This window comes from Phalangium opilio, unplaced genomic scaffold (assembly GCF_054372755.1).
Source record: "Phalangium opilio isolate 3A_F unplaced genomic scaffold, DU_Popi_V2 ptg000031l_1, whole genome shotgun sequence".
In the NCBI taxonomy this organism is placed as follows: domain Eukaryota; kingdom Metazoa; phylum Arthropoda; class Arachnida; order Opiliones; family Phalangiidae; genus Phalangium; species Phalangium opilio.
The window spans coordinates 9,217,054-9,239,900 of record NW_028324158.1 but is presented as its reverse complement, the minus strand read 5'-3'; the positions used below and the strand labels follow the sequence as shown (position 1 = coordinate 9,239,900).

General features: G+C 38.9%; 2 protein-coding genes across 3 annotated transcripts; one reads left to right on the top strand and one right to left on the bottom strand.

Annotated features, from left to right (window-relative positions):
- Positions 1-901: 901 nt before the first annotated feature.
- LOC149690466 (palmitoyltransferase ZDHHC17-like) lies at positions 902-14,070 on the bottom strand. Its single transcript, XM_089869997.1, has 10 exons — positions 13,821-14,070; positions 10,864-11,104; positions 8,998-9,163; positions 8,212-8,345; positions 6,973-7,103; positions 6,219-6,315; positions 2,825-3,150; positions 2,585-2,750; positions 1,311-1,499; positions 902-1,132 (listed from the first exon to the last, which is right to left on the bottom strand). The coding sequence occupies exons 1-10, from the start codon at positions 14,033-14,035 to the stop codon at positions 1,085-1,087; spliced, it is 1,713 nt and encodes a 570-aa protein (XP_089726123.1). The 5' UTR covers positions 14,036-14,070; the 3' UTR covers positions 902-1,084.
- On the top strand, positions 3,008-22,649 carry LOC149690465 (chitinase-3-like protein 1). Of its 2 annotated transcripts, XM_089869998.1 has the most exons (8): positions 3,008-3,136; positions 19,909-20,984; positions 21,072-21,265; positions 21,336-21,596; positions 21,655-21,764; positions 21,828-21,942; positions 22,011-22,196; positions 22,258-22,649. In XM_089869998.1, exons 2-8 carry the CDS (start codon positions 20,681-20,683, stop codon positions 22,537-22,539), a joined length of 1,452 nt encoding a protein of 483 aa, XP_089726124.1. In that variant the 5' UTR covers positions 3,008-3,136; positions 19,909-20,680; the 3' UTR covers positions 22,540-22,649. The 2 variants fall into 2 exon arrangements, with proteins under 2 accessions (XP_089726124.1, XP_089726125.1); XM_089869999.1 differs by lacking the exon at positions 3,008-3,136 and having other exon boundaries at positions 19,454-20,984.
- The last annotated feature ends 198 nt before the right edge of the window (positions 22,650-22,847 follow it).

Genomic DNA, 22,847 nt, shown 5'->3' with positions numbered 1-22,847 from the left:
TTTTATGTATTTCTATTTTAGTGATTAATTCTAAGGCGAATTTATTCTTAATGTTTATGTTTATGTTTATGCTTAGGAGCAGTGGGTGTTTATATTTATTATTTATTTATATATATTTTTCTAAATATTTTTCCTAAGGTATATATTTTGGTTTTTGTAAAACGAATTTTACGCGTTTTCCATTATTAGTTATTGGGCTAATTAATTAACGTGTCTAAGTTCCATTTTATTTTTAGGAACTAAATTTTTTTAAAGCTTGATTATATGCATATTTAAGTATTATTGTAATTTTTCCTTTGTTTCTGACCCCCTATCCCCTGGGGAAAATTTCTTTCTGAGGTAGAACTATTCTAAAGATTGTTTTCTCTCCATTCTACAAACATTATTTACGCATTACCCTTTGAACTATATTAATCTATAAAAATTATTACCTATCTAAATTCACCACGCACTATATCAAAATATGAAATTAAAATTTTATGCACGACCCCCCCTATATTAATAAATATTCTTTACGGACGACCCCTAAATTAATAAATACACTTTACGTACGGCCCCCTAAATTATTAAATACACTTTACGCACGACCCCCTAAATAAGTAAATACACTTTACGCACGACCCCTTAAATTAATTAATAAATTCACTTTACGCACGACCCCTTAAATTAATTAATAAATTCACTTTACGCACGACCCCTTTAATTAATAAATTCACTTTACGCACGACCCCTAAATAAATAAATTCACTTTACGCACGACCCCTAAATTAACAAATACACAACAAGTAAGTTATATTTACAAAAATGGGGGCACGCGTAAAATTCGTTTTACAAAACTATATACAATAATTATTTTAACTAAGAAAAAAACCCAAAGTCTTAATAGTTAATATCTTCCCCCGTTAAGTGTGGCATTTCGAAGTAATTGGAAGCACCTGGTTTTATTTTTAAGTATATTATTGAAGCGCGAACTTTCTTTTTAATATTTTTAACTGCACTTAATATATATTATTATACTTTGTTAATGCACTTAGGTCGGGCATTGATTTTTTTTAATTAATTCAATCGTTAATTGTTTTTCGTCTCATTTGCATTGTTTTCCGCTACCACCGCCAAAGATTCGTGAATAATACTAAGTTGAAAGAGAAAGAAAGGAAAGAGAAATAGGAAGAGGCGATATTTGAAACATTTTTGTTTGATTTTATGATCGGTTTCTCGTTAGGCCTGTAGCATTCGTTATTTGTATAGTTTTAGTTAAATTTATTATAATTAATTTAAAAGTGGGCTAATATGAAGGGCAAAGGTCATACGAGAAGTCCTTGTTGGGGTTCGATGTCGTTGATGTCCCATACGCGGACGCTCCGGAAGAATTCCTCCAGATTACGGACGATTCCGCGGTTGAAAGGGTTGTTGAATTTGCCATTGACGTCTCGTAGATACCCGTATCGCCGGAAGTTAAGGCATTCGTTTGATGTGAGGTTCAGAAGAGCGTTTATGAGCTAAGTAACAAAGTTTTTGTATATGTACTCTTTTGTTATTGTTAAATATTAATTGGACACAACGTTTGGGATCGAGATTTTATATATAGTCTCGATTCTCAGATTGTTATTATAACTGGATTCATGTGGTAAACATGATCCAGTTTGTCCTATAGTGAACGAGGGTAGGCCTAATTGTTTCGCGGATTTATCTGGAAACTTTAAATTAGTCACTCCTCGTATCGCAAAGCCATGACCAGTGGAACAATGTTCCATAGTTATCTGAACAACACGCTCAATTATTGGGACAGTGTTAACTGGCTTTCTTAACAACACGCTCAATTATTGGGACAGTGTTAACTGGCTTTCTTAACAACACGCCCAATTATTGGGACAGTGTTAACTGGCTTTCTTAACAACACGCTCAATTATTGGGACAGTGTTAACTGGCTTTCTTAACAACACGCCCAATTATTGGGACAGTGTTAACTGGCTTTCTTAACAACACGCTCAATTATTGGGACAGTGTTAACTGGCTTTCTTAACAACACGCCCAATTATTGGGACAGTGTTAACTGGCTTTCTTAACAACACGCTCAATTATTGGGACAGTGTTAACTGCTTTCTTTACAACACGCTCAATTATTGGGACAGTGTTAACTGGCTTTCTTTACAACACGCAAAATTATTGGGACAGTGTTAACTGGCTTTCTTAACAACACGCTCAATTATTGGGACAGTGTTAACTGGCTTTCTTAACAACACGCTCAATTATTGGGACAGTGTTAACTGGCTTTCTTAACAACACGCTCAATTATTGGGACAGTGTTAACTGGCTTTCTTAACAACACGCTCAATTATTGGGACAGTGTTAACTGGCTTTCTTAACAACACGCTCAATTATTGGGACAGTGTTCCCTATAGCTTTCTTAACAATGTCATCGATTCATTCATTGGTACTAACAAAAGCCGATAAGGCTTCACACAAGTGTTACTATGTTGCCTTGCTTTATTAACCAAATGTTTAATTATTGTATCAATATTCTAGTCAAAATTAATGGAACCTTATCCTTAGCTAATGTAGTCCAAAATATAGACATACGCACCACACTGACGGTCATGATCCCTGCTATGGCGGCAGCTAGGACGGCGATGGCTACACCCAATTGGTACTCCAATCTCCAGCTATCCGCGTGAACAGTCGCCAAGGCCAAATAAATGACCATAGCGCACGCAATCACTACCGAACTGACAAAGACCAAGAACCATCCCCTGTTGAGAACCAAGTACAATTCCTCGTTAAAGAATCCAGTACGTTCGAGGACAATTACATTGACGACACTGACCTGTTCCTGAGTCCGACGCAATTATAGATGAAGGGACAGTGATGATCAAAGTGTTGTATGCACCGGTTACAGACTCGACAGTGTTTGGCCCTGAGTGGCCGAACGCATCGGCAAGTATGGCAAAGGCGGGTCATGGGACTTTTACTTTCCCGCCATTTACCAAAGTCTGCCATTTGCTCGACGGCTTTTTCGTACTCTACCGTGTTTTGGGGCAAATAGCCCGGGTCTAAGCTGTGGGCGATGAGCATGCTGACCCAGACGATAACGTTGAAGATCAGGAACACTACGTGGATGGAATGCAACTCTCTCCAGGTGAGTGGAATACACTGCGTTCATTTTAATCAGGGAATAAATAAATCGCAGTTAGAGGTTATCATTATTAAATCGTTAACTTAGGCGGGTAATAAGCGGTGGTTTTGAAACTACGCTTATATTGGTTGGTAGTTGGGTTTTTGATAAAAGCGTGAACATGCGAAATTGGTGCTACGATTCGAAGTAAATATGTATTTCAAGGTAATTTTCAAGGGTAACCTAATTTCCCTGACCTTGAACCAATATGAACTCGGCATTTAATTGGGTACAGTGTCCAAAATGGTTATTATAACAGATTTGCGCCGTTTCGAACCATGTAACGATCAAAATCTTCTAAGCTTTTAAGCATATGACCCATTTTTGTGACTCAACTATTTCACCCAATCATCCGTAAGAGGCTTTACTCGAAATTAAAAATCCCATAAAGAAAAAATAAGCTCAAAATCCTTTTCAAATAACCCCAATTTGATAATTGGTGTGCCCGCTCAAACTTCTTTGGAATCAACCCACACGTCCCACAAACTATATAAAACCCCATAAAAATGTCTGTCCCTGCAATTTCCCAACAAAACCTAATAATAATCCCATAGAACAAACTATACGTAATACGTGAGTTGACCAACCGAACTTTATCCTAATTGTAAACCGATAAATTCTTTCCAAGAATCCATGAGATAATTTGTGAAGTCTATAAAAACTAAAACTCTAATAATATACCAGTTCTTCTTTCTTCTCTCCGATCACGAAATGACTCGTACTAAAAAACGGAACGACTATCCCATAGTTCCTCGCACGAAAGAACAAAACCATAACGTTGAATTAAGAAAAAGTTATTTCTTCGGGATAAGGAGGAGAGCTTTCTCATATTTTTTTCTTTTGAGGACCTAACCCTAACCAATATCTCGGGTCTTACGAAGAAGCTATGTCGGTGATAAGTTTGTACCTGACCATATTACCAAAAGCTCATAGATAATTACCAAAAGTATACTTCGTTCTAAGTTCCCACCCTTTGGCTGTATTTGCCATGTAAAATAAGAAGCAACAACCCTCCTCTTAACACTTACACAAACCTCCAACCAATCGGAGATGAGGTCTTTTGAGATCAAAGGCTTATAGAAAATAGTACCCTATGGTGGCGATCCAAACGTTAATTCTTGGTACTAGAACTAGGTAGCATTGAGTCTATAGAGTGGTACTGAGATGGGAGGAGTTACTTGGACGTGATGTCAATATTGGTAGTCTAAATTGTATCTCGTGACTTCCAATATGGTCGCCAAAACTGAGTTAAGAGACAGGAGGGTGTGACGTCACGAAAGTAGCAGAGACTATTCACGCGTATTCCCTGTGCTACGGTCGTGAAGAGTGTAATGATACACCGAGGGGGTCGACACTATTCAGATACTAAAGGGGGGGGTTCATATTGCAAGGCGCTAGCAGGCATCATTGTTTTATACTTTTGGTTTTATCTAGATAAACTTTTGATATTACGTATGAATAGAGGACTTTCCCGGTTTAGACTGTACTGTCAACTGATGTTGTTCTAAGAACTCTTAAAAAAGTTATTCCGGATCGATATTATGGGAGAGAAGCTTATAAGAAAATCGCAATCCCACGTAATAATAAAGTGCAAATGAAAAATCACCCTATACTAGCCTAGGCCTACCCAAGAAACGGAACGTGTCATCTCCCGTCCCTCTTTCCGCTTCCTTTCTTACCTAAGCCTAACCGCGCACCTATTTTTTCGAGTACTCAATAATGATGACGGTTATATGATGGGTTTTTTTTCTTGACTTTCCAAGCTACTGTCTCTATTTATCATAGTATTGCTGCGTAGAGCCAATACAAAGAAAGTGGAAATTTAGGAGGTAGTTCCCTGCTTTACCATTTAGGGAAATGGCTACACTAATATTCCTCATAACTGTATGTATTCCTGCTTTGATAGAATCGAAATGGTCTATATAGAAGCAGATTTCCCTAATTATAATGATTGCGATCAAAGAAATAACTTCTATAATAGCAAGAAGTGATATCTAGTTTATTAGGGAGAAGGTATAAATTCGCCACATTTATAATCTAGCTTTATCTCCAGTCCAAACTTAGGTCCGGAGTTAATCCCTGCCGCCTCTAAATTACAACCAGCATCTCATTGGTTCTTGAAAACTCACGTCAACGCGACGCGAATGACGAAAATTACAATCATATTTTCCGACTGAGGAGAGGCTATGAAATAGCCCGGCCTCCTTTAACGTCCCCCCTTGTATTTTGAAAGGGGGACTGCAGGGACTAAGGCGCGCGAATACTTAGGCGTCTTATACCTCTCCCTAATAAACTAGATATCACTTCTTGATAATAGCAAGAAACCCTAAGTTATTAGAGATAATAACTTTCAAGGATAGAATTGGGGGCCCTGAACTCATAAAATCCTTGGGTGGTTCCCTCATTATTGCCGCCATTTTGGCAAGCATAAAACTAGAACTAGCAATTGCGAATGTATAATGGGCTCATGTAAACCCGAGATTGCTGTTCGTTCGTCCTCATCCTCGGGTCTTACATGAACTATACACAAATTTTGGTAGAGAGGGGGAGTGAATTGTGTATCCCCAACGTAGGGGGCAACTTTGTAATAGAGAATACTATTAGCCCCCGAAAGGGGGGTATCACTAAGGTAAGAGATAGAAGCATATGACGTTGCCATATATGGGAAAGAAATTACTCTATTGGTAACACTTTTGTCTAAAAATTCGGTTTGAAATAAGATAAATCTACGTGAATTTTGCAACCTAATTTTAAAACACGGAGTAGTTTAGGGCTGAATAAAGTTAATTTTACTTCGAATCGATACGACAAGGCACCGTGCTTCCAAAAAAATACAAAAAGCCATAGGGAAAAAGCGATTTGCGGTTTTTTTTTTGCTTTATTTCTTTCTTTAGAAAATTAAAAAAAAAGAAATGCGATTTGGATGTGGGGTTTAAAAAAGCCAACTGGTAGGTTCGATCGACTTTTGGGATAATAGAGCGGGGATTTTTTTCTATTGGCTGCGGAATTTTTGGTTTTAATGAAAGTTTTGGTAGATAATTGTTACCCTTAGAATATAGAGAGGGTAGCCATAGCACAGAGGAACGAGCAAAAAGATGACCAAGGGAACACGACTATTTGTGGATGAGCCAAATACAAAATGCCTGCGAAATATAAAAGACAAAAGATATATACAAAAGGGGGGCAAAGGGAGGGCGGACACAAAAACTGAAGAAATATTTTGGGGTTGGTAGTACCAAAAAAACACTAGGAGAAAATCTCGCAAAAAATTTGAATACCAAAAATATTTATATTAATTTTTCCTTTATTGGTGAATGCGATGTAGGTTAAGATTTAAATATAGGCTTGAGATGTTGAGCTTCGGTATCGAATTTGGCCTAAGAATATTGACATGATGTGGGTTATAAAGTCGGCAAACCTTTTAAACTTTACCCCTTTCCAAATTTAACCCCACCATTAGAAAAACGCACAATTTTTTGGCGGACTACTTCGATGCCGAATTGTAAACACGTCGCGCGACGCTTTTGCACGATGTTAAAAAAATAGGCCTAAATGTTTTATTTTGGCGCCACGTTTTTTTTTCTAATCTATCATGTTTAAGCCTAATGTTCGTTCAAATGGTGTTGAAGTAAACGGGAAAGATAAAGGGGGGTTATTTTGTGGGCGCAAGAAGCGATTAAAGATTTAACAATGACGACGACATCGAAAGAAAAGAGAGTGAGTGAGAGAGAAAGAGAAACATATCGAGTGAAAGACACTGAAGTGTGATCGGCTATATGGGGATTACGTGCTTTCGTTACCAGGCATTGAGAATGAATGAGCGTTTGTGACACGTTCGCAAGTAGCTGACCACGTCCCAGTTTCGGTGGTTGATGGCCAACTCCAACGGTGTCCTTCCCTTCTCGTCTTCTACCGTCAAGTTGCCGTGGCACTACAAACGAGAATGCAACAAAATGTAAGAAATGGGTATGATTGACATTATTTGTAATTGTCCAAGTGGGATTTGAAGCATTTTGGGATATTCTATGGAACCCAACAGCAATCTCTCTTTTCTGACTAATGGGTTGGACATTATTGTTCAGTTCAAAGCTTGGCCAGTTTTAATGGGTGTCATTCATATTTAGAAATAATAGTGTGTCCAATCACGTGACGTCGTTTCTGCCATTGACAGTGCATGCGTCACGTGACTACCCTTAACAGCGAATGACTTGGGGTTAAGACCACAACACCTCTTAAAGTATTCATGGTGTATAAGGCATAGGTTGTGTTTTGTTAGGTTAGGTTTGGTTAGGCTCAATGGGACAGGGTTGCCTTCTGAGTTGTATGACGTGGTCGCGTGACGTTGACATTGGAAGCAAGCAAGCAAACTCTTATTAGTTTCTTGTTCTCTCTTGAACTTTACCCTTAATTTTTCCCACATCCTAAAAATCCATAATTCAATACTTCACTCCTCAAAAAGAAGGGGAAAAAAGAACTAACTGTCACACGGTGATAATTTATCACCACTTACCGAGTTACCACCACCACTACCACTAACTTTAATGGATCTTCGATGAAAAAACTTTTACTTCTCATTTAAAATGAAGAAGAAGAAAACCCATTTCGCTATTAGGGGAAAGAAGACAGAGAGCTAGGAGAACACGGGACATTCCCCAAATGACGAGCGACCACTGTTCCAATTGGAATTATTTGTACAATGTTCTTGCTCGTACAGGTCGGTTGATAAAAATGATAGAAGTACTAGAAAATTTTGCTTAGCTCGTTGACAGTTTTTCGAAAAAGGTTCACCTGTCAACCGTCCCTCAAATTCAGCAAAAAGAAAAACCTCTTGGGGGTGGGTTGTCAGTGAACGCTATTATTTATATTGATTTATCAGAATATCGATTCAGTATTCGAGAGTTTTTCGTATCTAAAGAATTTTTTTCTTTCTTCTCATTTTTTCAAGTACTGACCCAGATTCTTTTAAAGATTTATACATTTTTTGCGTAATTTGTCGTTTGGGGACACTTTTATTTTTTTTTATATTTTTTGAAACTTACCTTATTGGTTAATTCTTTAACCGTGTTGACGCTGCCTCCGATGCAGGCCAAATGCAAAGGGGTGTGACCGTAGTTGTCTTTAACTTCTGTGTCACTCCCAGAATGCACTAGTAGTTGAGTTATGTCCGGGTAGCCTATGATATTCGGACGGGAAAAAAGTTTTGGTTGGTTTAGTTTCTGAAGTACATCAATTATTGATGGGGAAGTTCAAGTTTGCATCCAATATAAAACTTATACGATGAATCATGCAGTTTCTATTTGCCCCAAGGAACGAAACTGAACTTTTATCTTGTGGTCATTAAAGTTATATGTCCTTATAGTAAATTCTTTGTGAGGAGAATACCAGAGAGAGGTCAAAAGATATAATTGGGCTGTAGTGTACAACGTTGTCCCTTGATTTTACCATTAAATACTTGCAGACAAACCAACGTACAGGGGATACCATCTTGGGTTATTTCGATCTAGTCAAGAGGCAACGTTAGTCGTAGCCGGAGTTAACTATACGTGATAGGCTATCTAACTCGCACTGCCCCTAGCGGCGCTTATTCTCACGAGGGAAATAACCTCAAGAAAGCGGTGTGACGTCTATTCATGTGTTCTTGATAACACACTTAATTTTGATCTAAATACTTCCAAACTTTCAGCGGAAAACCACATTTAATAGTTTAACAAGAAGTCCTTAACCAGGTTTATAATAATATCGTCAATTTGTTCGGCCTTATCAAATACACGTTTTCAACTGAAACGAGCCCTTAATTGATATTAATTATTAATGACATGAAATACCTTTGTAAGCTGCCCAGTGCAAAGCACTATCACCATTATTGTCTCTGAGCTTATGGTCGGAACCCTTGGCCAAAAGGTATCCCACTAAATGAGTGTTTCCTTTCTGCGTGGCCACGATTAACGGCGTTCTTCCTCTGGTGTCGGTGGCGTTCACCGATACACCAGACTGAAAATAATTAAGTTAAATGTTTAACTATACCGCATCGTGTTATCAAGTTGGGATCATAATTACGTAACGGACTCAAAATATAATCTAGTAATTTTCGTCTTAAGACAAAGTTAAAAAAAAAAGAAGTCAGTTTTAATTTTCCCTTCTTTGTTCAACAATAAGTATGATGACAACTGTAAGTGTCACAATTGTGTGTTTTGGAGTAAAACATGATTTCCCAGCGACCCCTGGTAAGGTAGAACCAATAGGTATAAACACCTTCGTTAAGAAATGTAACCCTACTGCAATGGAAACTGCATTTCATTGTGTCCCTATATCTCCAATGTTAATATCTACCCGGGTTTTGTGGGCGGGGCTTGGGAACTTACTTTCCGTCACGAATCATAATTCTGACGTCTTTCTAACTGTTATTTCATTGGTTCCTAAGGTTATTGGTGAGGTTAAATTCGTTACACATAATGATTAGTCTGTAGCTCTTCCCTAAAAATCCGCTTAGAGATATGTTGAGTGAAGATGGCTGCCAACACAATTATTCCTAGTAGATGTATGAATTCCTGGCCATACTTATTGTTATTAAGTTACTTAGACTTCAACTCGTTAACTTTAAAACCTCGTTCAGATTTTAAGCGCATTAAGATAAGATGGGAAGGGGAGTGCTCTACGGCCTAGCAGTTTTAAATGAGTTCCCTAATAACCTGTCCAACAAATTTATCTCTTTCCAAAAATGGTAGGGAGGAATGGAGGGGGTAGAGGATGGCCGCTTTCCTTAAACACAGTCTGAGTTTAAGTTGCATTTTCAATTATATTTTATTGCTGTTGAAAACAGAGGTGATACGAAATGCTGAAACCAAATGCTTGTATTGTCAAAGCCTTGTAATATTCTCCAGGACAAAACTGCATGGATGACCTAGGTAAATTTCACTAGACTTTGCGTCCCCTGTAAAATACTTTTGCCAAAATAAGAGAGAAGTATTTGAACTTTTAAGGGTACTTTACAGGAATCGATAATCACTTTCGAGGTGCTTAAAGTGAAAACTGTAGTCGATTGAAAACAGGCCTTTACTCTTATCGCGTTTTAAGCCTTGTAATATTCGATTTTAGCTAAGGGTGTGCGAATTTTCGAGAACTCTTATATTGCGAAATTACATTCAGAGTTACCAACACACAGGGACAGGAGGCACCCTCGCGCCAAGATGCAACGCCAGACGGAGCTAGAGTTCACTACATGCGGAGGGAGGCTAGGGAACTCGCACTGCCTCTAGCGGCGCTTATTGGCGCGAGGGAGAATATCCCAATATGGCGGCATCGTCCCAAAGTGAAAGACCCAATATGGCGGCATCGTCCCAAAGTGAAAGACCCATTATTTACACACCCCTACTTATTTTTACATAAAAACCTTTTCGAACATTACTGAACTCCAGAACTTTTTTCTATATTGTAAAAAATGGTTTTTAAAATCCAAAATAAAAAGAGAGAGAAAACTTTCTTATGGTTGACTCCTGATAACCAAATGGGTTATGCGTGCATAAGTTAGAGTGTTGCCATTCCCGTATCAGTTTTGCATTATAACCAAAGAACCGTAAAGGTGGACGACAACAGTTCATGGAAGGTTTCAAGGAAACCTAACCTCATGGAACCCAACTATTGGGGCAAATCCAAAGTTTCTTTGTCGATTACAAAAATGAAATAAATCTTACTTGAATAAGTATCTCCATGACCGCGACATCCCCCGATAGGCAAGCCCAATGGACGGGTCGAGGTTCCGGGTCCGACAAGCTGGGTGTGTCGAGGGGCATTCCCAAATCGAGCATAAAGGCCAGAATATCGCTGAAGCCCAAACGACAAACCCAATGGACAGTCGTATGTCCGTCGCCATCGCGTTCGTACAAGACGCGTTGCCCGTAATGCTCCACCAAATATCGGACGGCGTCCAGAGAACTATAAAAAGTTTTCAAAATATGTCAAAGTGGTTACAGATCATACCAGGAATGCATACAGCTATTAGGAACCATTGTGTTAGAAACGTTATTTCTCAAAATACCGTCAGAATTATGAGGTGTGGCCCAAAAGTACTCGAGTCCGGCCCACAAAACCCGCATTGAAATGAACATGGGGACACAAAGGTTCCTATGCATTGCATTATCGTTGTCACACAGTTATGATAATGGTTAGTTCTGTTATCTATAATTTAACTCAGTAAAACAACCTCGATTACAAGAAGAGAAAAGGTAAATTTATTTTAACGATTACGCTCCTGCAGTTGCGCAATTTTCCCGAAAAGAGTTTCACGAAGTAACACCCCCTCCCCCCAGAAATGTCTTAATGTGTTCGTATATCCAGGTCTGTCCCGGCCATTGGTGCTTTAGTTTGACAGGTACCAATATATGAAGTATGCGGCTACATTGCCTGCAGTGTCGGCCCGGGACTCGAAACCAACACGCGAACTTATAATAATCAACCGCCTCCCATATACGTCCTTGCCAAATACACTGTACAAACGCCTCTACGTTAAAATCAACAGAACTCTACATTATAACGTAACTTTAACGCCATGCGAGAGGCTACGCGTGGACATACAGAAATGGATAACTAGATGAAATGAAAGTTGCTTGGGAATTGGTGATGTTGTAGTTATTAAAGGAAAAGCTCGGGTATCAGGGGTAGATTTAATTTTAGAAGTAGGAATGGTGAACAGAGTAATATCTGGGCGCGTGTCATAGTTCCGGGGACGGGGGGTATGAAAGAAGAGGCGGGTCATAGCGACAGTGGTAAAAAGGAATTGCGTATTTTTCGCCGTCCCCGTCAGCAACGTCATCAAATCTTAGTTTAAGTGAGCCAATAAGATAATTTAAACTATTCGTTACGTGTTGGAGGGAGGGGCTCTATACTGGGTGGTCTATGAGTCGGACTGGAAAACACTAACCGTTCTCCATTCCTACTTCTAAAATTAAATCTATCCCTGATTATACATTAAAAGAACGGCCTTTTTCTAAATACTTCATCAAAATTGACTTCTGCTACCACGTGAAAGTAATGATAATTTAGAGATTGATCGTGAAAACCCTACATATATATATATATTATTCACATCTGGTAGTCTACTTTTGTTATTAAAATATTCTCTCTATAGCGAGACGTTTAGAGAAAATACACTGTTACCTAAAAGTCAGTCAATAAAATCTACATTTATCCCTTTTTTCTCTCTACTAAAATTAGCGCGTACCGTTTTTCTATAGGGTGGAGGTTTTAGGGAAAAATACCATGTACAGAGTGTACCATAATGGGTGGTACCGTACTACGGAAGTACAGTGTGTGTTATATGTTAAATCAATTTTGTGTCTAAAATGTAATTCAATTTACAGTATGAAACTGAATGGCAGTACTAATTAAGGGAACATGCATAAAATACTGCAATCATAACTCGAAAACAGTCTTAGAAGTTACATTTTCGACTCAAAATTAATTTTAAATAGAACCATCCCACTATATGTGGTTCGGTTCGGTTCTACCACATTTTTATTTTGCAATACCCTGTATATTTATTATTTCGTGTTTGAAGTATTTTTGACCTCGTCTAAATATAAACCCAGCTTCGTGTCGTTTCCCGTCCCTTTTTTGGTGGAGTCGAGCATTCTTTTGTCAAGGATCTCGAATTCCGTGACTTTTTAATCAAATATATTCGTTTCTTTCACAATCAACTCTTTTTTTTTTTTCGCTTGACTTGGTATGGTTGGACATTTTTATGATATTGTAATCGTCAAAGTGATATTCGATTTTTTTCCCTTCTCCTTCATTGTACCTCCCTCCCTTTCAAGTCATTTTCTTTATTAATTTGTATTCCGTTATATTCAATCCACGTTCGGAAATATAACGTATAATTTAGGAAGATTTAAGGGTGATATTTAATTTTTTATTGAAATAATAGTGACTTAATTAAGTAGTTTAATCAGTTTAATGACTGACAAACGTTTGTGATATGATTGAAGTAATAATTTTAGATTAAGTCGTTTGGATTTTGATCAAACACAATTCGCGGCATGGTTTTGTCGCTAGAAGAGGGGACAACTTGACCCCCAATTTAATCTAACTTAACCTAACCTTACTTAACACATCGTGAATTTTATGGAGGTCAGATTATATTATTATATCTGTCTTCTGCTGCAGGTTTCCTATGATCATGTATAGTTATTTCTACAAATGATTATGCACCATGAACTTAAACGCTAGCGTAGGGAAATTCCATGACGTAACACACCCATTCCTGACTTGTCCAGGTACTTTGGCAATCCTGTTGTAGGTCTATAGACTTTGAAGTTCGCGTAATACGGGGTGTTAAGTCAGTTGGTCCACGAATAGGCGGATTCTATTTCCGCCCTCGACTTTGGTCTTCCGCTATTTTTCTTTCTTTCTTCCAAATCTCAATTCTCTAGAGCGCGCCAATTCAACGCGCGCGTGCACGCTACTACAAAAGTGTAAAAGCGCGCGCTAGTCTAGAACCACGTGCTCTCGCGAGTCAAGGAAGCAGGCAATTGCATTCCTATGGCTATTTCCTTTACCACGCAGCACCGAACGTTTCCCGCCCAGCATCCTCTAGACTAGTCTGACTCTTGACAAGATGACGAGATAGACATTCAGACAGACTTCTTTGACTTACCCGGTTTTGATGACATCGAAGATGTTGCTTCCCGGAGTCAATTCCTTGATGAGCGTGAATCCCTTCTCTTCGCTCTTGTCCTTGAAGAAGAAGTCTATACCTAAACCCAGTCCCAAATCGAAACCGATCCATTCAGCAACGTGTTGCCCGAAACTGACATTATTTCCGTTACGATCTCGTATTTCCTCTTTTTCATAAGCGTGATCGGTAACCATATTTGCCCTCTACTATCAAATGCATATCTACCTTTTCTTTCTTTATTCCTTTTAAAGGTGGGGTATAATAACTATTTGAAAAATTAGGGTTAAGTCTCTCGCGTGGCGTGTTTTTATTGTATTACGTGATGAATATTAGAATCTTCGGTGGGGATATTTGGGTACGGATCTTATCTTGGAGAGCGGCGGTGTTCGGACCGTCTCTTAGTCTGTTAGTTTGCCAGATAGATAGATTTTCGACCGGCCTCTGGCGAACGCGGCTTCGAAATCGCGCATTGCAGTAAAGTCCCAACCCCAAATGCACGACTAGAGAAAGAGAGAGGGCTTTAGGAGCAAGCGGATGACGGACGAAAACGGCCACCGCTATGCGCGAACTGTCTCACCGTGTCTGAGCTTTCTACCGACCACGGAACAGTGAGTGAAGAGGGAGTTTTCCTTCCCAACTGCAGGTCGATATCGGGCGCGTTGCTCTCACCGAAAATTTTTGACGTTTTTACCCAGTTGAATTTGTACCTCCATCTCGGGTTAGGTCGGGTTACGTAATATGGTTGGAATGGGTCAAGGAAAAAGTCAGGGAATTTTAAAATATGATTGAAGAATGTTCAGGACATGTTTTAAAGGACGCCGTCAAAGTACTTTGAAAAGTGAAGAGACCATTTCAGGAATAACTCACAGAGAAACCAACACATGGGCGGGAGGTGGCCCCTTTAGGTTATTTCCTTCGTGCCAAGGTTCAACGCTAGACGGAGTTCACCTGAGTTCACTACACCAGGTGGAAGGCTAACCATAATTTCAAAATAGTCAGGACGTGTTTTAAAGGACGCCGTCAAAGTACTTTAAAAAGTGAAGAAACCATTCCATGAATTACTTGCAGAGAAACCAATACATATAATCGGGAGCTAGCCCTCTTGGGTTATTTCCCTCGTGCCAAGATTCAACGCCAGATGGAGTTCACCTGAGTTCACTACACCAGGTGGGAGCATGGGCTAACCAACTCGCGCCAGTTGCCTACTAGCGGTGCATGCTTCTTGGTTGGCGCCAAGGAAATAACCCAAAAAATGACCTCCCACGCCCCTGTGGTGTGTTTGCTTTCTCATATGGATAGAAGTAACTCTGTCACATCCCGTTTCTTTAAGTTTCAAAAAACAAAGTCTCGGTAGTGGTAGTCGTGTAGAAGTTGTTCCAAATCGTTGCGCCGCATTGTTCTGGTAGAAGAAGGAAGGTAGATATATTACAGTTTGCGAATTAGAGCGAGGCGATTTTCTTTTTAAAAGTAATTGGCCTATCCTATCCTTTCATTAGATTTAATTATCGCGCAATTACCACCAGAATTCTGAACATATTTCTCAAATGTACAGACCCGTCCCTAAACCCTATGAATTTCGCAATTTTCTATAATTATATAATAGAAAAAAACTATAGCCATGTTTGTCCTATTAATTATATGGTCCGTGGAATTGCCAGCGTAATTTACCGCTCTACAGCACTTAGATAGCGACATCAATGGTCCATAGGTTGTAGGATAAAAAGTCCGGCAAAAAGTAATGGAGAAGAATTGTAGCCAATCATGAGTCGCTCTTCACTTCTTGAAGCCTTTACGTCGGAAACCTTCTTTCTCCTTTGAGTATTTTTTCCTATTGATATTGAGGACCTAATACTTAAGTACAACGTCCCATGCAGCAAAACCGGTATAGGTAAAGCGGTTAGGCTGACCGTAGAATATCATACAATCAGTCGATACTTTTATCATAGTTTAGAGTGAACCTCTTCTTGATACTAAAGAATGCTTTATCATTTTCAAATTAGATGTAAGATTAAGAATATCTTATTGAAGTCATTCTCTATGTACCGCATTTGTGTCTCTGAACTCTAAACTCTTTTTACAGTATACAGGAGCTACAATGCAATTTCCAGTGTATTACGAAGCTATATATTATGTGAGGTGCATTGTAGGATGTACTGGGGGGTGTGTAAGGCTTGAAGTGACAGTTTTCGCTAGTCCAGAGACAAGTAAAACGAAGAGATACTAACGTATATCCGAGGAGCACGAGTTAGGGTCCAAGCTATGGGGTTCTTTGAGAGGTGGGCCGGGACATGGGGGACTTTTGGAGGGTGGAGGAGTTGCGGAGTGGATCGTTGTATCAAAGCCGGGATAGGATAAGGAAGGGGGACGGGGGACGAACACCCCTTCTTGATCTCTTTCTCTTGTTTCGGACGAATTTTCCGCCTGGTTTGTTCCGAAATCGATACTGGAACAAAAGCGACAAGAGTATAAGCTCCCTATCCTGGATTCAGTGCAAAAAGCTGGCATCTTTTTTACATTTCAATATATATATTTTTAGTAAAGATTAAATCTTGTAATTTAAGTCCGGTTATGATATTTGAAATCAGCGGAAATTCGAGTGAAATCACATTGAAATCAGGGGGAATTCGAGTGAAATCACTTTGAAATCAGGGTTAAGTTGAATGAAATTACTTTGAAATCAGGGTTAAGTTGAATGAAATTACTTTGAAATCAGGGTTAAGTTGAATGAAATTACTTTGAAATCAGGGTTAAGTTGAATGAAATTACTTTGAAATCAGGGTTAAGTTGAATGAAATTACTTTGAAATCAGGGTTAAGTTGAGTGAAATTACTTTGAAATCAGGGTTAAGTTGAGTGAAATTACTTTGAAATCAGGGTTAAGTTGAGTGAAATTACTTTGAAATCAGGGGTAAGTTGAGTGAAATTACTTTGAAATCAGGGGTAAGTTGAGTGAAATTACTTTGAAATCAGGGTTAAGTTGAGTGAAATTACTTTGAAATCAGGGTTAAGTTGAGTGAAATTACTTTGAAATCAGGGTTAAGTTGAGTGAAATTACTTTGAAATCAGGGTTAAGTTGAGTGAAATTACTTTGAAATCAGGGTTAAGTTGAATGAAATTACTTTGAAATCAGGGTTAAGTTGAGTGAAATTACTTTGAAATCAGGGTTAAGTTGAGTGAAATTACTTTGAAATCAGGGTTAAGTTGAATGAAATTACTTTGAAATCAGGGTTAAGTTGAGTGAAATTACTTTGAAATCAGGGTTAAGTTGAGTGAAATTACTTTGAAATCAGGGTTAAGTTGAGTGAAATTACTTTGAAATCAGGGTTAAGTTGAGTGAAATTACTTTGAAATCAGGGTTAAGTTGAGTGAAATTACTTTGAAATCAGGGTTAAGTTGAGTGAAATTACTTTGAAATCAGGGTTAAGTTGAGTGAAATTACTTTGAAATCAGGGTTAAGTTGAGTGAAATTACTTTGAAATCAGGGTTAAGTTGAGTGAAATTACTTTGAAATCAGGGTTAAGTTGAGTGAAATTACTTTGAAATCAGGGTTAAGTTGAGTGAAATTACTTTGAAATCAGGGTTAAGTTGAGTGAAATTACTTTGAAATCAGGGTTAAGTTGAGTGAAATTACTTTGAAATCGGAGGGAGCTCGAATAATTTTGAAATCAGGGGCAAATTCCAGTGAAATTACTTTGAAATATAGAAAAACTTAATTCAAAAAACCTGAAATCAATTTTAAAACTTAGTGAAATTTGTATGAAATCACGTAAAAGTTTTTGGATTTAAAATTTCATCCTTAATGGTTACTTTGTTGTTCTAATATAGCAAAGGATTTAGCATTTCTCCATACTCAGGATAATGCCAATTTAAATTCATATACTTGGTTTTGGCTTTCACATGAGTGGAAAAAGATTTGTACGGCGGCGGGGTCGAGTCCAGGCGAATCGAATAGGATCGAGACGGTTGGGGGAGTGACAAAGGAAATAAGCTTTATTTTTAAACGTAGAGAGAGAGAAGCCATTTGCGGGACACGCGACCCAGTCTTCCGTAAAGCACACATTGCTTTCTTCTTATTGATAGAGAATTGATTTCATTGTCTAACATTCGTAAATCGTCCCTTTATCGGTCCCATTGGCGACCCGATACCAGACACAAAGAAATCCAATCCAAGGACCAACAACCAACGAACGGTTTCTAAATCAGACAAAGAACTTTAGAATACTTAAAATAACTCTATTTGAATCTAAATCCCATTTTCAAAAAGTCGAGTTCAAAATAGAGCTTGGTGTTTGAACAAAGCTAATGTACTTGCATTGCATCCACATACCAATCTTAACTCTATTTGCCGAAGGGGCAATATACGATACATACACTCTGTCGGTGCTTTTCCTGTAACACCAAAGTGCGGCAGGGTAAACATTTCTACAGGGGTAAATTCGTAATGCTAAATCCCATAGCCCCTGCACAATGCGTGAGTTTCACTGTATAGCATATTTGTTCTGCAAGGAAAATTATCAAACAATTCAAAACATGAATGGCAAATAGAATTAATAATTTAATTTTCTAGTTTAAATATATCTAATGACCATGACCCTATATTATTTAAATAAATCGCTTTCAATCAGATTTTAAAAATCAATAAATAAAGGGTTAAAATTCCAACTTTTTTTTAAATGACCTTGTAACAGATGATGGTTTCAGCAACGTTGGCATAAGTCATCGTTCGAAAAAAAATGTAATTTAATCTTATACAGCTACTGTTAAGTAAAATTAATTATGTTAGCTTACAGCGAGCTCAAATTAGGCTAATATTGGCCCACCCTATGCTACCTACGTGATCTTTATAGAAAGAAGGGGACTCTTTGAGGGGTAGGTTACTTGGAAGAGGTGTTTTAATTAAAAATTAAATCATGTGTAGTGGACACTTTTGAGATAATTGAATTTAAGGCGATTTAATTATGCAAATTGTGAAGTGTCCCTCGGTTTTAGCAGCAGGTTTAGTATAGTACCTTTTTACCCTAATATCTTTGCTTTAAAATAAGGTGAGGGGGGGAACCACTTGAATTTTGGACGAATTTACCGCTACGTATCAGGTTTTTTTAAATTTTGTTCCCAAGTGTCTCCCCTCTCGGGGAGCGTGAAACTTTTTGCTGAATATGCTCTAACTTAACATAAATTGATTTGGATATTATATTTGTGGGGGTCTTGATTAATAGGTCAAAGGTTAAACGGTGGTATACAGAACTATATATATATATATGAGTTGCTTACGTATTTGGATTTCTACAGTCAGAATTCTCATATTGATTTACATTGCATGCATGTTCCAGGTGCATTGCCGGTACAACATTTCTGAATTTGTATTGTAAATACTCCACTACCTTATATATAAAAGTCAATAAAACCCTCGGTTGAACTTTAATGCCTATTGAAAGAGTACTTTTGTACTGAAGTTATGTGCCTTCAAAAGCTTAGAACTTAAAATTGAGGAACAAATATAACCATGGCGAAATTTGTCAATAAGTTAAGACCAGAAACGTCTACCATTAAAGCGTTTTTGGCGCGAAAAAAAATCACGCGTTTTCAAATAGGACTTAACAAGTCTAATTTCGAAATTAGAGTTCAGAACGTGCACGTTTTTGGGTCAATTTCTTTTAACTCCGTATTATTATCTACGTATAAGAAATATAACAAGTTTTTGCACTAAGATCGCGTGCATAAATGGTCGCAATGCAGGAAAAGAAATTTAATATTCCACGGAGTTACACCTGGTCTCGGGAAAGCATCGTTTCTTCCCCCCTCTGAAGGGGAAAGAAAGAGAGCTCTTATTGCTCGCTAGGCAAAAAACGCTATATCCGCTTAACGAGTTTAGTTATGAATAATTGAAGCCGTCAGAGCCGTTGTTACTTGATTTAAGCGATTGCATGGCACACGGATAGCGATTAGGGTCTCCCATTACGACGCTTTAAAACCCTGAGAAAGTCCCTAAATTGCCAAATTGGGTTTTTGGAGTAAATTCTCAATGTGTTTTCGTATACTTTTTTTTTTCATTCTACCCTCACTTTTAGGCTAAGTGTCGTAGATATAAGTATCTCGGAAAGAAACACTTTGGGACTTCGTAAGAAAAATGCAAAGGGAATTGGAATGGGTTCCGAGAAATTGCTTCTTCAAATCCTCAATGCAGTCTGCTCGAAAAAGATAACGCCGGAATCCATGGCCCATGTGTGCCTCGGGTTTCTGAATTTTTAGATTTACCGCTATATTAGCTAGGCTTGCCTTACATACTTAGTATTGGTGGATTTAATGTATTTGGAAGCCATTTCGGAATGTTATGTATATATATTTTTTAAGAAGTAAAGTTTCTTGGAAAGTGAGATTCTAGGAATAAGAATAAGTATACTATTGAAGCTCTTTTCTAAAATACACATTTGAAATGGAATACTTGTGATTTATCACAACCGTACCGTAATTTAAATGCAGTCAAATCAGTTGTTTTGTTCTTGATGACGAATTTCATCTCATTAATTCACTTTTGACAAAGAGACATACGCAGTTTAATCATAGATGAAATGAAATGTAGACTATCTAAGTATCTCAAACTTGACATTCCTAACAAACTCCGAAGGACAATCGATAAAAAATTAACCTAATTCAGGGACGTTTCGTAAAAGCGAGGTTTTTGTCAAAATATTTGTGACAATTGATGGATTACCCTATCACTTTCATATCGACGTTGAAGAATAGTTTTATTGTTTTTCACCGAATTTGTCGAAAGATCGTGTTCTATATAAGGCGACACACTCCACGAGACTCTTTACCCTGTTAAACAGTAGCTTAACGATGGCTAAAGTTTTCGTGGTGCTCGCTTGTCTCTTCGCCCCTTCTTTGGCGTTCCGTTGTACCAAGGATGGCGCAGCCGCCAACCCTGCCGATTGCAACAAGTACTTCCAATGCGTCGGTGGTGTCGATTACGCCATGAGTTGCCCACCTGGGCTTAACTTCAACCCCCAGAACCAACAGTGCGACTGGCCCGCTAACGTCAACTGCAACGCCCAACCTACTCCCGCGCCTACTCAAGGACCAACGCAGCCAACTCAACCTCAACCCACTGCTGCTCCAGGACCAGCTCCTAAACCCGGGCCTGGTAAAATTAGGATTCCATTCTTAAGTTCTTGCATGGTGGTGCCATAGAATCTGTGTTTTAGTAACGCTAGTACTTGATACTTACTAGCTGGAGCATTTAAAATTGTCTGCTATTTCCCCAACTGGGCCGGTTACCGTAAGGAGGGAGGCAAATACACCCCAGAAACCATCGACCCAACTTTGTGCACCCACGTTAACTACGCTTTCGCCGTTCTCGACGGAGCTACTTCCAAGATTAAGGCTTTCGATAGCTGGGCTGACATCGATCTTGGGTTCTACCAGGTAGATTCAAACTAAGATCACCAACTCCGTATTGATCGGAGCTAATGGTTTATCTGAATTTGGAGAGTAGAAGACCGTCGACTTGAAGAAACGCAACCCCAGCCTCAAGGTATTGATGGCCATTGGTGGTTGGACCGACAGCGCCGGTAACAAGTACTCTCAAATGGTCGCCGATGCCAACAAGAGGAAGACCTTTAACGAAGATGTTGTCGTTTTCTTGAAGAAATACGGATTCGATGGTTTGGACATTGATTGGGAATATCCCGCTTGCCCACAAGGAGGATGCGGTGCTAGCCCCGCTGATAAGCAGAACTTCGCTACCTGGGTCACTGTAAGGTTCCCCTATTCAACTTCCATCTCTTGTCGCTAAGACTAACTTTCCCTAAAAGGAATTGAGAGCCATCTTCGACAAGCAATCCCCACGTCTCGAACTCTCTTGCGCCGTCTCTGCCAGCAAGAACGTTATCGATAATGCTTACGATGTCCCCAAAATCGCCGCGTAAGCTCCGACTTTAATTTCTTGTTAAGATCTGCATGTTAAGAAACCTATTCTTCTCATCAGCGCTATGGATCACATCAACATCATGGCTTACGATTACCACGGTTCTTGGGAATCTACCACTGGACAAAACGCCCCCTTCAAGTCTAGGGCTGGAGAAGACCCCGCCCTCAACGTTGTATGTTTCTTTAGATTGGGGTTAACTATAAAACTAGGATTTAGTCGCGACTACTTAACTGTTAATAGGAATACAGTATGAAGTACTGGAACCAACTCGGTGCCCCCGCCAAGAAATTGGTTATGGGTGTTCCCGCTTACGGTAAGAGTTTCACTTTGGCCAACCCATCCCAAAATGGATTCGGATCCCCTGGTCGTGGAGCCGGAGCTGCTGGAACTTACACCGGAGAACCCGGTCTTTTGGCTTACTACGAAGTAATTTTTGAGCCCACAAAAGCAAAATTCTGGATCAAGGTACAACCTTTTTCCATCTTAGATCTGCCAAAACATCAAGAGCGGTTGGTCCAAGGGAACCGATGCCAACGCGGGACCTTACAGCTACAAGGGTGACCAATGGGTTGGTTATGATGACCCAGCCACCATTGAAAAGAAGGCCATCTTCGCCAAGAACTCCGGTTATGGCGGAGCCATGGTTTGGGATATCGCTATGGATGACTTCTCTGGCAGTTGCTGCGGCGTTAAGAACCCACTCCTGAATGTCCTCAACAACGTTCTCTTGGGCAAGGGCACATCTGCTAGCTCCATGAAGTGCCAATAAGGTTTCAAAATGTTATATGACGATATCAGTCTTTGTTAAATATATCAAATTTTATTTAATTGGACCGTTATAAATTAAAGATATTTTATGGTGTATTCATTATGAAATAATTGTGTTTTTATCCTTTGGGAATTATTGTTCTTTTCACCCTTGTGTGAAACAATACATACTGCCCCTCCAGCTTGTTTTTAGGACCATAATCCATTTGGATCATGAAACCAATACTCTGGCTCTAGCTTAAAGCTACTAAATACTAAAAGTCCTATCCCACTATTTCAACAAACAAAAGAACTTGGATACTGCATTTG

Bases quoted from the DNA above. Each gene is read 5' to 3' on its own strand.
- LOC149690465 (XM_089869998.1), top strand. From the start codon at position 20,681: ATGGCTAAAGTTTTCGTGGTGCTCGCTTGTCTCTTCGCCCCTTCTTTG. The intron at 21,765-21,827 runs GTAAGCTCCGAC...TCTTCTCATCAG, and splicing joins GATGTCCCCAAAATCGCCGC to CGCTATGGATCACATCAACA. The intron at 22,197-22,257 runs GTAATTTTTGAG...TTTCCATCTTAG, and splicing joins GTCTTTTGGCTTACTACGAA to ATCTGCCAAAACATCAAGAG.
- LOC149690466 (XM_089869997.1), bottom strand. From the start codon at position 14,035: ATGGTTACCGATCACGCTTATGAAAAAGAGGAAATACGAGATCGTAAC. The intron at 9,164-10,863 runs GTAAGATTTATT...AATTATTTTCAG, and splicing joins TCATGGAGATACTTATTCAA to TCTGGTGTATCGGTGAACGC. The intron at 7,104-8,211 runs GTAAGTTTCAAA...TCTCGTTTGTAG, and splicing joins TTAAAGAATTAACCAATAAG to TGCCACGGCAACTTGACGGT.